General features: G+C 52.4%; 2 protein-coding genes across 7 annotated transcripts in view; one reads left to right on the forward strand and one right to left on the reverse strand.

The window, feature by feature from the left end:
- Positions 1-1,056, forward strand: part of LOC122482112 (S100P binding protein) — a 35,406-nt gene extending 34,350 nt beyond the window's left edge. For all 5 annotated transcript variants that reach the window (XM_043578640.1, XM_043578638.1, XM_043578639.1 and 2 more), the window contains one exon: positions 345-1,056. In XM_043578640.1, the coding sequence (XP_043434575.1) occupies positions 345-486 (142 nt within the window). In that variant the 3' untranslated portion in view covers positions 487-1,056. The remainder of the gene's footprint in view (positions 1-344) is intronic.
- Positions 1,057-6,286: 5,230 nt separating this feature from the next.
- FNDC5 (fibronectin type III domain containing 5) lies at positions 6,287-14,066 on the reverse strand. Of its 2 annotated transcripts, none has more exons than XM_043578642.1 (6): positions 13,978-14,066; positions 12,232-12,347; positions 11,534-11,732; positions 10,860-10,949; positions 8,683-8,816; positions 6,287-7,814 (listed from the first exon to the last, which is right to left on the reverse strand). In XM_043578642.1, the coding sequence occupies exons 1-6, from the start codon at positions 14,048-14,050 to the stop codon at positions 7,776-7,778; spliced, it is 651 nt and encodes a 216-aa protein (XP_043434577.1). In that variant the 5' UTR covers positions 14,051-14,066; the 3' UTR covers positions 6,287-7,775. The 2 variants fall into 2 exon arrangements, with proteins under 2 accessions (XP_043434577.1, XP_043434578.1); XM_043578643.1 differs by having other exon boundaries at positions 6,287-8,373.
- Positions 14,067-14,655: the final 589 nt, after the last annotated feature.

The raw sequence follows: 14,655 nt of genomic DNA on the forward strand, positions 1-14,655 counted from the left end.
AATGTTTCCTGAGGGAGAGAATTTTTTTTGCCTACTTGAGTGTTATTATACATTATGTATTAGGTTTTCTTAACATTTGTGTATGTGGCATATATCACCATAATACCTATGTGGCAATTTGGCTTTGGGAGTTGGAAGGAAATAGCACTTACATTGTGACTTTCATATAAATAAAATAGTACAAAGTTTCTAAAATTGTGAGGATTGAAATGTAAAATTAGTGTCTGCTATCCAAAAGTAAAGATACTCTTCAGATAGTTGCCTGGGCCATTTTTTGTGTACAAATAGCCATTCCAGCCGAAACACTCATTTTTCCTGTTTTTATTTTCCCTTTCTCCTGATAGAAACTACGCTCGGTTCCGACAGAAACCTCTGCAAAGATACAGTCTGACTCAGTGGGTTGACAGGAACATGCGAAGCCACCATCGGTTCCAGCGTCTCCCAGATTTCCCACCGAGTCCATTTGTCTCACCCCATCAGCAGTGAAGGTCTCTATCCAGGGTCCTGTTCCAGGTCCTGTTTGGAGCAGCAGCTCATCTTCTGCTCTTTTGTGCTTTGTAGATTTTGAATTTTATTTTTCACGAGATTTTTATTTAAAGAACTTGCCACCTTTTGGAAATTCCCGTTGCTGACTTGAAATTTTTTTGTATAACGTCCTTCTTGTTTGTCTGTGTGCATGCGTTTAAGCACTGTTAAGTTTTTATTTTTTTTATTTAAATTGAAGGTGACCACTAATTGAAAGCCAGCATCAAGCCAGAATACCTAGGCTCAGGCAAAGCACCCACCTCTGCACAGAGGTGAAGTCTACTTCTGGTGCCCAAAAGAAATCATCTTCTAATCTCCTGTAAGGAAGAGATTACCAGGCTGCAAGCCAGCATTAATTACTGCTAATGACTTATAAGAGGATATAAGTCACTTTTAACAACCCCTCTTACTTCTTTATTTGAATCTCTGAATACCTGTCAGTATTTTAAAGTCGGTAATCCAGCACATCTGAAGTAGGATGGAGCAGGACAAAAATCCTGTTGAAGGGACAAATTAAAAGTGTAAATCTTCTCTCTTTTTTGTACTTACTAGCCTCCTTTATTTATTTATTTTCTTTGCCCCCTGCCCCCATTCTTCATTAAATTTGTTTTGCACAATAGGTTTACAAATGTTACACATCTTAACTCTGACAGAAGACTGCTGACTAACCCTTGTTGATTTGTGGTCTTGAGACTGATTGTCTTCTCTTTTCTCAAGGATTTGCCTTCTTTTTCCCCAGTGACCACTGTGCTCCTTAAGTTCTGTTGGTGTGTTCCTGTATCCTGTTAGACATAGACATGCCTCTTAAGAGCAGCCTCCCTGCTCTCTTTTTTTTTTTTTTTTTTTTTTTTTTTTATTTTTGGGACAGAGAGAGACAGAGCATGAACGGGGGAGGGGCAGAGAGAGAGGGAGACACAGAATCGGAAGCTGGCTCCAGGCTCTGAGCCATCAGCCCAGAGCCTGACGCGGGGCTCGAACTCACGGACTGCGAGATCGTGACCTGGCTGAAGTCGGGCGCTTAACCGACTGCGCCACCCAGGCGCCCCCCTGCTCTCTTTATTAAAGAGCTTCCCACCCAGAGTCTTCACTCTAGGACAGGCCAGCAAACCAGTCCTACTGAGGTGTGAGTTGGTTTTCAGTTTCATCTGCTCAACTCCAACTTCAAGTGTGAGTTGATGTGTTAGTCAGTGAGTCCATCATCCTGTGGGAGAGACTCTGGAGAGACACTCTGTTGTCTCCATTAGTAGTTAACAAGAGGTGCCTTTAGCTTCCGGATGTTACCATCTCATTTGGTCAAACCTCTGATACACAGCTTGACAAAACTGATAATGTGGGTCTAATCAGTTGTGATTAAGCCTGTGCACGAAAGCATTACCTGACCTTCAGGTTAGGTATTCTACCTTAAGTTGACAGACTTTGTGCAGCCTAATGGATGTCAAGGAGTTCGTCATTCTTTCTATACAGCCAGCTCTAGACATCTTTGGGGAGATTTTGCAGTCCGGCATTCACGCTACTGTTCACGCTCCGTGGAGGCTGGGCGTAGTCACTGTGGCGCAGCCTGTGGTACCAGGCTAGCTGCCTCCTTCTGCTTTTGTTGTTCCATCAGCCCATCTCTGCACTCATCCTAAACAGCCTACCCGGCTTTAGAAAATGACTTGGGAAAAGTTTAGTCATTCAAGCCACCAGTAAACTTAGATGGATGCCACTAAGTGTTTACTGTTTTTATCCAGGTGAGGAGTCTCTTCCTTGGACATTTGGTTTAGATTCTGGAACCAGATGCAAAGAAGTTCTGTTCAGAGCCAAGAGTCAAAATCGATTTCAGTTGGCATAATGGACATTTACTCAATCAGTCACTTCTCCAGATTTCCCTAAATTAGCATGATGGAGTGAGCGAGCAGACATCCACCTTTGGAACCACAGCATAATAAAAATTAATTGGAGCTGGAGTAACTAGCACTGTGGCTGTCTAGTTCTCCACAGTCGGCCCAAGGAGTGAAGGGACAGCATTTCGCTTTGGCTCATGTTCCTGCACTCCTGGTACAAGAGGGTTTAAGCCTGAATGTGTAATGGCAGCCTTGCCTTTGCCAAATCAAATGAGTGACGGGTTAACTAGAAAATGTGACAATCACATTTCCTCTTTGCTCAAATAATTCTGTTTTTCCAAAGCTTTAGCAGCTTAATTAAATCTGTTGGACTGGGGGAGGAGAGAACTGTTCTTTAGCGGTTAACATGGTATTCTTTAAGAAGAAAAAAACAAAGCCAAAGAAAACTCATTATCAGGCATGTTTGCCTTAAAGATGGTGGTAGGTAAAATCTGGAGTTTTAATCTGTATTTAAAGCTGCATATCTCCTATGTGGTGCTGGCCTCTCAGACTAGTATTTGGTGATGAGTTCTTGCTGTATTGTTTTATTGGAGTGACGGTTATGTGCATTTAACTGCCTACCTAGCTTTCTTCGTTCATGATGGCATTCTCACCACGGGGGTCTTGACAAAGAGTAAAAATGTGCTGTTTACATAGTTTACTTTTAAGAGCCTGAAATAACCTGTAGTTTTGCATCTAACACAGGCCTGATTTACTTGAGTTGTCGGGATCAATTATGAAACTGAAGTTTGGTGCCTCCTCTTTATCATGTTTTTTCCCTTGTAGCAGTTGTGTTTAATGTCATTAAAAAGAAATAAAAGTTCTTGTCGTGGCATATGTACTGTAGCCGTCTGTTGCAGGCTTTGAAGGAGGGTTCCTTCCTCTTTTGCGTGGGTAGGTTAGTGGGGTCTGGGCGGGGGTGGCAGTTAGTAGATTGTGGTACTGGGGAGGCGAGGGTGCGTGCTCCCTATTCTTCTGAGGGTAAATTACAGTGTTGAGAAAGGCGTTCCAGCAGTTCAGAAATGTTGAAATTGATTGGGATCTGCAGCTACATATAGTGCATGTCAGGAGCCTGACATAGAGAAAGCCTGAAATATCACTGTGCTGTTTTTGCAGAGGGGGAGACGGCTCAGCCCCATCACACAAGTGCTGCCTTACAGTCCTTCCCACAGCTATATGGTTGACCTCTATATCAGTCTCTCCCGAGCCACTGCTGATTAAGGAGGACGCTGAGCTATCCCAGGACATTCTCCCTTTAAAAGGGATGTGGGAAACCAGAATTGATCATACAGAATTGATGGTTGTTCTTAATCCAGCTTCTCCAGAAACTGACTGCTCCTGGAACTTGGATGAAGGTGGCATTAAGCGTGGGTAGTTGTGGGAGACACGACGTTCCTTCGATCCCTTTTGTGAGCCTAAGCTTCTTAGACTTGCCCCAGGAGACAGGATGAAGGCAGTCATAGCTTGTCACCTATATTAGCCAATGCTTTTAAAATCTCCCCTCATGCTGAGGAAATAAGTAGCAACATGTTGGGACAGGCTCTCTGTCCTGCTGTTAGCGTAAGTTTTGTCTAGTGGATATTGTATAGTCCAGGCAAAAGCTTCAATATAAATTTGCTAAACACTCAGCTGTTTGATACATATCCATTTTGTTTCTGTCAGGTGGAGATCCCTTGTCCAGGGAGTTGCTTATTTCCTTTTTAGCACCGTGTCACTGCAGACATCAAAGGTTTCAGAGACGAGGCTGCATTCTCTGAAGTGATGATGTCCTTTACCCTTAGTTCATGTTATGTTATAGGAAATTGAGGGGGAGGAGAAATGGACCTTCTCTCAAAGGAATGGGGTCATTCTCTAGCCTATTTTGAGCTTTTACAGGAAGAAAAAAAACCCAACCACCTAAAACTAGAAAGCAGAGTTCCCTGCTTTTCTCAGTGTTGTCCTGCTTTTCTCAGAGCAAACAATTCCTAAGCTGGTTCTAGGGAATGCTTGCTTTGTATGTCAGGGCACCTGTCAGGAAAAAAATTTCCACTTGTCACAGGAAGTATCAGCTGGTCAGCAGTGGAATTCCTTAATGAACAAGCTCCTGCCTTGTCAGTCCTCTCCACCTGTCCTGTCCGATGACAACTGGAACATGCCACAGAAAACCAGACCTTCCCCAGCACCCACTGAGAAGGGGGTGGGATGTGATCTCTTGGATAAGCTTTAAAACACTCCACTTGGTAGTCCTGAATCACTATCGTTCTCATTAAGGAACTATTGGTATAGGAGGAGCTCCTTCAACTTAGCTTCCAATGACACTTTGAGGGTTTGGGAACATTGTACTGATGGAGCTTGGTGCGGCTGGAGCGGGGCCGGGGCCGTGTCCCATTTATGGAAGCAATTCGTTCTTGGAGGCCACTTAAAAGCGAAATCCAAAAACTGTCAAATAGGTTTAAAGAGGGTGAGAAATAACAGCAGTCTGAAACATCACGTGACTGGGGTGGTGCAATATTACATATTTTTGTAAAAGGGCTGAATTAGCTTACCATGGATTCTAGAGGCGGCCACCCTGAAAAGCCTGGGTTGAAGGGACAGGATCAGAAAGAGCAAAGGACTCCTGCCCCACAGAAACACTCATGGTCCTTCCTCTCCTAGGCCCTGGGGCTTCCCTCTTCCTGTTCTTACCCTTTTTGTTTTTGACACATAAGGAAACCACCCCCCAGAGAAGTAACTGGCCTGAGAGGTCACGTGGTGACAAGGCAGGTTCTCTGCCCTCCGTCCAGCATTGTCCAACATTCTCCCACAGGCCCTGCGTGGCCTGCGGGTCAGGTCTCCGTCTCCAAGAACTTGCTTACATCCGTCCCAAACTGTGAGGAATCTGCGGATCTAAGTGTGGTGAAGAGGGGACCCCAGCCCAAGTCATAGCTGTAGGTTTACTGTGCAATGACGGCTGGTCTGAGAAAAGCTCAGTCGTAGAACGTGGGGTTTTTAGGGAGGTAACTAAAGAGAATGGGGTAAATTTATCTAAACCGGAAGTGTCCACTCCTCTCCCCTCCCCCTCAGACCCTCAGCCGATGTACTGCAGGCCCTGCTAAATTCCCCTTAGCAGTGCCTTCCTGACCACCGACAGCGATCTGTATTTACCTGATGCCGACTTAGGGGCTTCTCCACAAGGCACCAGACAGGTACACAGGACCCAGGGCTTGGCAGGTACCTGTCTCTCAGGTTGGGGTTAGAGTTCTGGGTGCTAATAGATTTCCACTTTCCCACCCAGCCTTCAAGACCTGTCTTCCTCCTCTTGGAACCTTCCAGAACGTCTACCCTAAGTCCTGCTCACCTGACATTTTCTCTCCAAGCTCTTGCTGGCTCTGGACAAAAAGTATCTGAGGTGTCCCATTTACCAGTTTGCTCATTGGCTAATGGCATCATTACTCCACCTTTCAGCCTGCTGTTTGGGCTCATCATGACGTTCCTTGGACAGCCCCAAACAGCAAGCTGGGAATACTGCGCTGCAGCAGGCCGCTTCCGCAGCTCCTCTCCGCTCCCCTCCTCACCCTGGGGAGAAACAAGAACCACATTCCTTCGGGTAGGGGAAAACACCCAGCGCTGCCCAGAGGGGAAAACCCTTTGTTTTAAAAACTGAGCACCAGCCTGCATACCTAGGCGATGAGGCAGCCCGAGCCTGGATTTGGGGGCCTCAGTAATGGGATGATGGAGCAGCTATTTTCTCCTCCTACACGTGCACCCCCATCTGTTCGAGATTTCCCTTCCAACTCCAGCTTGGCTGGCAGGCATGTCCCTAAGAAGCTGCAGGCCAAAATGGAGAGAGAGAACCGACTCCCTCCTCCACACATCCTGACTTGCTGCCAATTGCCAGAAAAAGAGGGCAACGTTTGGGCATTTACCAGAAGACAAGGATGTGCCTTTTCATTTGTCTTTTATTTTACATTTAAAAAGAGGTTATTGCTCTAACTGAATCAGAGGTAAGGACCTCTCCCCTAAGCAGCCTTGGCCTTGCAGTCCCATTCAGCAGGGATGGAAGTCACAAGACAATGAGTGGAGCCTCATGCCCTCCCATGAGGAAGCCCTTAGTATTGCTGACATCTGCCTTTCACCCTGTCTCTCCTCCCTCCCTGTGCTGCCACACCAGGGCGAAGCAGAGCAGTGGCTGGCCTAGCCACGAGAGCTCTTATAGACCGGATGGTGGGGCCGGTCTTTGGGTGATGGCTTTCAGCTCTCTGGCTTGGGGGCCACTGCTCTTACCATTCAGTTCAGCAGGTATTCACTGAGCGCCTACTGTGTGCCAGGCTTGTGCTAGGTGTGGTTCTCCCACATGCCTGTCCTTAGCCACCAATGGAAGACGCAGAGGCCCATCTCTTCCCACGCAGGCATTCAGCGGCTGTAACTTGCAGTCCTAGGGAAGAGTCTGCCTTCCCTTGTCAAGCACCATTTTTGTTTTGTTTTGTTTTGTTTGCCAGAAAGGGGCAGTGGAGAGAGAGACCTGTCACCTCACACCACTCAGGCTCTAGGGAAGGACATGAGGACCCTGGGTAGCTTTCACAGAACCCTGGATGAGATGGCAAGATATGGAGACCCCGGAGGCCAGGGCTGCTCTGTCTGTGGTAAATGGCTCAGGCCTGCCTTCTAGCAGCTTCCATTCCAGAGCGGGTGATTTAGCAGCCCCCAGGATGTCCCATGCGGACACACCTTTTCAGTCATGTAAGCCAACACTGTCACAATTCCAAGACTCTTCCTAAAGAAATGGGGCCAGTACCGTCCAGGTCTCTTTCCTACCTCGTCTTCTTAAGACTGCAGACTAATTATGTTAAGGGTCAAAATAAGGGCCAAAGAAGACAGAGGCTGCGGGCAACCAGCTTGGGGAATTCCTCTGCCCTCTGGAGTGAAGCCCTTCCGTCACATTTTCCAAAGAGACAAAACATAACATCTTACACACTCGCAAAGTTGTGCATCACACCGCAAGTCCTTGATGGCTGGATCCAGGAAAGGCTTGCTGGCAGCCGTGCTCCTGCCCTGTGGCTTTCCTGAAGGCTCTCAGTCTGAAAGACACAGCTGAAGTCAGTCTAGGTGCTTGTCATCTCCCGGGAGCTCTGTGCATTGTCTCAAAGAGGAAGCCAGTCCAGAAGAGGCGAGGAGGCAGAAAGAAGGCTGTGTCTCATGCAGCTTTGCCTTTTCCAGAATGGGGCCAGGCCTTTTAGTTTTGTGGCTTGTTTATTTTTTGCAGATTTTGGGTTCACAGTTCGGTTTCCTTCAGCAGACTAGGATGGGGAAGAGTGCCAACGGTGCGGCCGGCTGTGCCTCCCCCCATCCGCAGTCCTCCCCGTCCGGGTGCCCATGGACCCGGGGACAGCAGAGAAGAAAAATGAAATCCTTCTCCCTGCAGACAGGCAGTCATGCTTCGATGATGTTCACCGAGGGCTTGTTTGGAAACTGGGAGGAAAAAAATGAGAGAAGCAGCCAGGGCTAATTGAATAGACTTCTTGCAAGGTTGGAACTAGAGAGAGGACACGAGAAGGAAGGGCTGCAGCCTAAAAGCCAGGCTCTCGTCCCGCGTGGAAGGAAAGGAGTGGCCCTGCCCGCGTGCCTCGTCTCTCTGCCTTCTTAAACCCAGCCTTCGGCCTCACTCGCTTAGTGGCCAAGACTGGGTGCTGGGCCCTCGGCCCCAGGCCCCCTGTCCACCCCCGGCAGGGCCATCCCGCCGGCCGTTTCTCGCGCATCCTGCGGACCTGCCTCTGAGCGCAGCCTCAGCCACTGACATTGTTGAGGTGCTTCTGGAGATGGGGGTTAAAAAGAGGCTTCAGGAAAACGCAGCAGAAAGAGAGAAGCCAAGAGAGAGGACAGTAAGCCAGGGGGTGTGAGGAGATGGAGGGAGGAGATGTGGAGAGGGCCAGATGTTTGTTGGATAATCATCGTCAGAACCATGACATCTCTCACTTCTCCACCGTCTCTTCTGAGCTGCTCAGAGCGAGCACTGAAAAGGTTCTCATATCTGTTTTGCAGAAGAGGAAACGAAGGTACAAAGAGGTGAAGTGCCTGGTCAAGGTCACACAGCACAGCAGGAGCAGAAATGGGCCTAGAACCCCCTATTTGCGTGGTCCCACACCAACCGAGAATTCTGCCCTCCCCGGTCACCGCATCTGTTTAACCCCGCTGGCCCCTACAGAAGGTCCAAAATCGATGTGCTATGTCCCGTGTGTCACACAGGCAGCGGCCAGGCGTGGCCCTACCCAGCTGCAGCCACGCTGGGACCCGAGCTGAGCCCAGGGGCTGCCCACCCAGGTCCAAGACTCCCTCTCACCTTGCTGCGGAGAAGACCTCCGCCCTGGTGCTCTGGTGTGCTGGTTTCCGACGCACTCTTGGTCTTCTCCTTGTTGTTATTGGGTTCGTTGTCCTTGATAATGTCATACTGGCGGCAGAAGAGGGCGATGACGCCTGGGAGGGGGGCAAGAGAGAGCAGTGAGAGGCCAGAGCTCGAGGCCCGCCTGCCCGCTTCATTCCCGCTGGCATCTGCTGGGCCCCTGTTAGATATTGAGCTCCAGATGGCCTCTCCCCTGCACCACTGCACCTGTCCCCCACTAAGCCAACCCCTTTGCTGCCGCTGGGCTGATCTTCCTATGACACTCATCTGATCCCACCTTCCCCGCATTCAACCTCGGACAGCTCCCTTTTCCCCTTAGGGGAAATAGAAACCGTAACATTCGCTGAGCATGTGCCAGGCCCCGTGCAGTATGCACTGACTCGGCCGATGCCACCGTCCTCACAGCGCTGGGAGGGTACCTGTAATTACCCTCCCCAGGTTACCAGTGAGGACGCCGATGCAGAGCACCTCGGCACCTACTCCAGGTCCTGCGGTGGCGGAGCCGGGATGCACACTCCAGGGCCTGCACTCTGCTAGATGTTCATTGTTAGCAAACGAATAAGACGTGAACGTCATAGTTTTTGAAAGTCAGATACTATTAAGGCAGCCAACTCCAGTGCTGGTAGGTGTCTTCTCCATTTTTACCTCTGTGTTTTATTTATAGTGCTATTTCTTGATCTGTTTTAGATACTATCTTTTGACTTTCCACCATGGTAGATACCCCGCTTCCTTCCCCACAATCCTAACAGAATCACATCACAATCTTGGGTTAGTTCACCATGTTTATATTGTTACGGTTATCTAAATACTGTCTGTGCCCAGTCTAATAACACACCATAAACCTCTTTTGTAAAATCTTTTGTGTTTTTTGGTCCTTTTTCTACAAGTGCCTGTTTTTTGTTTAAGTTCTTATTTATTTTGAGAGAGAGAGAGAGAGAGAGAGAGAGAGATAGCTCAAACAGGGGAGGGGGCAAAGAGAGAAGGAGAGAAAATCCCAAGCAGGCTCCAAGCTGTCCACGCAGAGCCCAACATAGGGCTTGATCTCATGAACTGAGAGATGGTGACCTGACCCGGAATCAAGAGTCAGACACTTAACTGACTGAACCACCCAGGTGCCCTACAAGCACCTGTTTTTTGATGTGCCTACAGAACATTTTTTCCAAACACTTCTCAATACAGCCTGTCCTCTCAACCACCATGCTAATGCAGATTTGGCATGGTGTTCAAGTCCCTCAAAACAGACTCCAGCCTACTTTACAGCCTCACCGTCCTTTACTGTCCCCTTTCTACCTTCTCTCTTGGGTCACAGCTGCACTGAGCCAGACTGAACTCAATTTGTTTCTTCTACACACTGTCATCAGAACACTGTTCCTTGTATTGGCTGCCTGGTGAACTCCTATTCATCCTTCAAAGCTCAATCCCCATGTTTCCTCCTCTCTGCGTTCTTCCCGATTTCTACTCCTAGCCCCAGAATTAATTCCCTCTCCTCTGCCCTCATGTGATGGCACTCATCACACTGAATCACAGTTAAGTATGGGCCTCCCAGACCCGGTTCCTTGCAAGCCCAGGGCTCTCCTTAGTCACGACTATAGTACTACTATCTGGAATGGGATGGCCGTTCAGAAAATGCTGGTTAAGTACAAAGATGACGTTTGTTCTTTATCCTCAGGTAGCTCACAGACAATTGGGAAAAGGGAGAGAGACATGAGCCCAACTACCTCATCTAAGAAAAGCTAAAGAGAGGGAAAAGCAGTGCATTGTGGGAACAAGATGCAAGATGGCCATTCTAATGGATGGACTGGAGACCCAGCAACCCAGAAGGAGGCATGAATGCTGCAGCCAAGGCCAGAAGGCAAAGGGGCTGTGGATGCGTCCACCCCAGGAGCCTGAACTACTCCTGAGGGAGGGAAGGCCAAGTGCTCCAAGGCAGCTCTCAATCTACTAAGTTTTTTTTGTGAGAGGTCAGATCTGGCCCCCAGAGCAGGACTTTGAGGCTTCTCATGTTATCTCTCAGCTGCCTCCAAGCCCCCACCCTTTGCTCCTGTGAGAGAAGGGGTCTGGCCAGGGGTCTTCATTCCCCAGAAGTCGAGTGAATTAGAGCTTGGAGGCAGACTCACCAGCCCACATGAACAGGACCACCACGATGATCAGCACCTCGCCGGTTCGCAGCTGTTGGCTCCTCCCCATCTCCTTCATGGTCACTTCATCTGTGGGGAGGGGGACACTAGGTCTGAGGCTCCGTTCATTCCCAGCCACCCCTCTAGGACCAGGCCCAAGACCTTAAGTGCTTCTTTCTTTTTTTTTTTTTTTTTTAATTTTTTTTTTTAACGTTTATTTATTTTTGAGACAGAGAGAGACAGAGCATGAACGGGGGAGGGGCAGAGAGAGAGGGAGACACAGAATCGGAAGCAGGCTCCAGGCTCTGAGCCATCAGCCCAGAGCCCAACGCGGGGCTCGAACTCACGGACCGCGAGATTGTGACCTGAGCTGAAGTCGGCTGCTTAACCGACTGAGCCACCCAGGCGCCCCTTTAAGTGTTTATTTCTATAGGTGCCCAGATATCTAACAAAAAGAGATTTGAGAACATGCCTATGGCTCCCTGGGGCAGCAGCAACAGGGCCTTGACCCAAAGCTGAGAGGCTATATCCTCATTGTTTGGGGACTAAGGTGACCTCCTCTCTCAGGTACTGCTTTACTAGGCAGCAGGGTGTGGGCAGTGGGGGAAGAAACGGGGTTGGCGCTTTCCTTAAGCCTCACCCCGCACTCCCCCCCAACAGTGCCCTGGGCCTGCCTTTGTTCTTGGCCGCTATCTTCTCAGCCTCACGAGGGGTCTTGAAGAGCACTGGCTCGCTGGCTGGGCTCTGGCCCTGAATGGAGATGGCCTGCACGTGCACAATGTACTCGGTGTCCTCTTCCAGGTCCCAGAGGGCGCACGAGCGGGTGGTGGTGTTCACCTCCTGGATGAAGCGCAGCATCCGCACGTCCTTCTTCTGCCAAGGAAAATGCCAGGCCCGCTGCTGTCAGTGCCCCGCCACCAACCCCACTCTGCCCACCTCTCTGGCGGTGACATGGGCTCACCCAGCTACCATGCTTTTATAAATAAAGCCTTTACACACATAAGCTTCCTCCCCGATCCCCTCACCTCCGCAGGGAGCTATCGTTATCTCTGTTTCCAGATAAGGAGACTGGGTGCTGAGAGGTTACAGAAGTTGCCCAAGACCGTCTCCCCAGTGAGAACTTGAACCGGGCCCCAAACCTCGGTCTTATGTTTAAGATCAAAACCAGGCTCTTGATTCCCAGATTCCAGTCAAAGGCCCCTGAGCCCTCCTTACTGATCCGTTCCCTGCTGGGGTCCCCATTCCAAGCCATATGTGCAATTCTTCTGCCTGTCCCTCTTGCTCCTTGTTCCTTTCTATTTCTGCACCCCCTCCCCCCCATCCCCTGCTACTATCTTGATGTGTTCTTTCCTCCCAGACCCTCAAGGGTTACCTGCTGAGAGATGGCAAATCCGATGACAACCTCATCCTCCAGGACGTCCCAGCTCACCACTGCAGAGTTGGCCTTGAGGTGCCTGACAGTGACATTCACTGGGGCCGAGGGGCTGTCTGGGGGTGGGGAGGCACCTGAGCCTGAGCACCCCCTGCTGTGGGGCCCAGGCCCACTGTCTCATAAGTGGAAACCTGGGGAAGGCCACACAGTGGGGAAGGAAGAAAGCAAGGCCTCCATGGGGCCGGCACATCTCAGTTCATCAGTGGTTGAAGAGCCAGGCCTGAGAGGCCCCCGGCTCCTCATGTCCAGGATGGGAGTCCCCACTGGTCACACTGGCCCGATCAGCAGTCCAAGTTAGAACTGACGGGCCTGGGCTAGGGCCAGATCTAACGGAGGAGTGGAAAGAGGTTGGGGGGGGGGGCGGCACTGGTAGGGCGGGGGGAGGCATAGGTGGCCAGGGTTGCAGGTGCTGAAAGTTAGTCTGATGAAAAGCAGTCAAAAGGACTCCCAGTCCAGTGCTCTTTCTATAATACCACATTGTCAAGTGACCTTGAGGGAAGGAGAAAGACCCAGAGGTCGAGAAGAGCCAGGCCAGGGTGAGCCCTGGGTTGGGACTGAGGATCACAAGAGGAACCCCCAGTATTGTAGTGACCCAGGATCCAGACAGAACGAAGCCCGGGGAGGGGTCTATCTAGGTGAGCCTCTTCTCCACATTCTGCCAACCTCGAGAGGCAGGTAGGGAGGTGGCAGGGGAAGACGGGGTCACGCAGAGCACGTTCTCTCGGGAGAGTCAAGAGTACGGGTGGGTCAAGTCTTCTGGATATGGAAAAAGGGTGAGAGGGGGTCAGTCAAGAAGGGAGAGTGACAGGATGGTGGAGGTCAGGGAAGGAAGAACCTCTCTAGGAGAGGGGCCGTGAGTCACACAGCCTCTCTGTCTCCCAAGGGGCAAGTGCTGCAAGGGGGACACCTGGCCCTGACCAGCACCCTTCACCCCACAGAGGGGTGGACCTGAGGCCCAAGGGGCTGGGCCTGGGGCGACAAAGCCAAAGTGGAGATAGAGACAGAGGGACACAGACAGGTGGCGGCAGACACAGAACCAGAAAACAGACAAGTGGGCTATCAGAGACAGACGTAGAGAGGAAGCAGAGAGAGAGAGAGGGAGAAAGCACTGAGCCACAGAGAGATGGGTAGAGGGACAGATGAGCGAGGCGCCAGAAGCCAAAGGGACAGATACAGAGCCTGGGGAGAGCCTGGGCTGGGTTAGGATGAGGCCGGCACACGGGGCAGGCCAGTCAGTGACTGCAGTAGGCTCAGGGGTCCATCCTGCCCACCCAGAGCCCTAGGGTGCCAGTCCCCATCCCCCTCACACATGCTCACGCAAACTGGGACCCCATCCTGCTCCGACCTGCAGAGTTGTCCTGCAGGGCTTTGGGGACAGGGAGGGAGGCCCAAGGTTGGGGGACTGGTGTCCTCGGCTGCTCCCCGGGCCAGAGAAGGGAGCTCAGCTCAGGCACCTGAGGCAAAGGCCTGGGGTCAGGGCAATGGGATGAGGGGACCGGGGAATCGCAAGACCCTAGACCCCAAAGACCCCAGGGCCGGGGTGGTGGGCGGGGGGGGGGGCAGGGGCTGGAGGACGGGCCTGGGGGTCAAGAGGTGGGGAAGAGGCCGGGGGCAGGGAGGCAGGAAGGGCCCCGAGGACTCCCGCCCGCCCGCCCCGCGCCGAGCCCCCCACCCGGGCCCCCTTACCCGCCTGCACCAGCGCGAGGCAGACGCAGCCCAGCCACAGGCGGAGCGCGGCGCGGGGCGGCCCGGGGCGCATGGCGGCTCGTCCGGCCGGCCGGCCCGGGGCGGCGCAGGGGGACGCGGCTCCGGCGCCCGGCGGCCGCTGGCGCTCGCGCTGCGGCCCGCGGCCCGCCCGGCCCGGCCGCCCCGCGCCGCCCCGCGCCGCCTGCATGTCGGCTCCGCGGACAGCGACTCCCGCGCGGCGGCGGCGGCGGCGGCGGCGGCCGCGTCCACGTCGGGCGCCCGGGGGGCGGGGCGCCCCCGCTGCGGGGAGAGGCGCGGGGCGGGGTGAGGGCGGAGGGCGCCCCCACGCCCGCCCCCTCCCGGCCCGCCGGCTGCGCGGGGCTCCCACCGCTCGCCCGCGCGCAGCCCCTGTCCCCCTCCCCCACCCCCCCAGCACACGGCCCGACCTGGCCCCTGCCCTGCCCTTCCCCAGGGAGAGGGAGGACGCGCGCCCCGAGACGCATATCGGTGCCCCCCACCCCCCGCCGTGGCCCGCCCTCCCTCGGCCTAGGGGTCCCCATCCCTCACCCCAGACCGGAGGCCTCGCAGGCCTGGACAGACGTGAGCCGAGGGGAGTGTCACAACAGGGACTGGGGGGCCTAGAGTGCCTAGTAGGCGCTGGGGTGCATTCAGTAGGTG

The sequence above is a fragment of the Prionailurus bengalensis genome, chromosome C1 (genome assembly GCF_016509475.1).
Source record: "Prionailurus bengalensis isolate Pbe53 chromosome C1, Fcat_Pben_1.1_paternal_pri, whole genome shotgun sequence".
In the NCBI taxonomy this organism is placed as follows: Eukaryota; Metazoa; Chordata; class Mammalia; order Carnivora; family Felidae; genus Prionailurus; species Prionailurus bengalensis.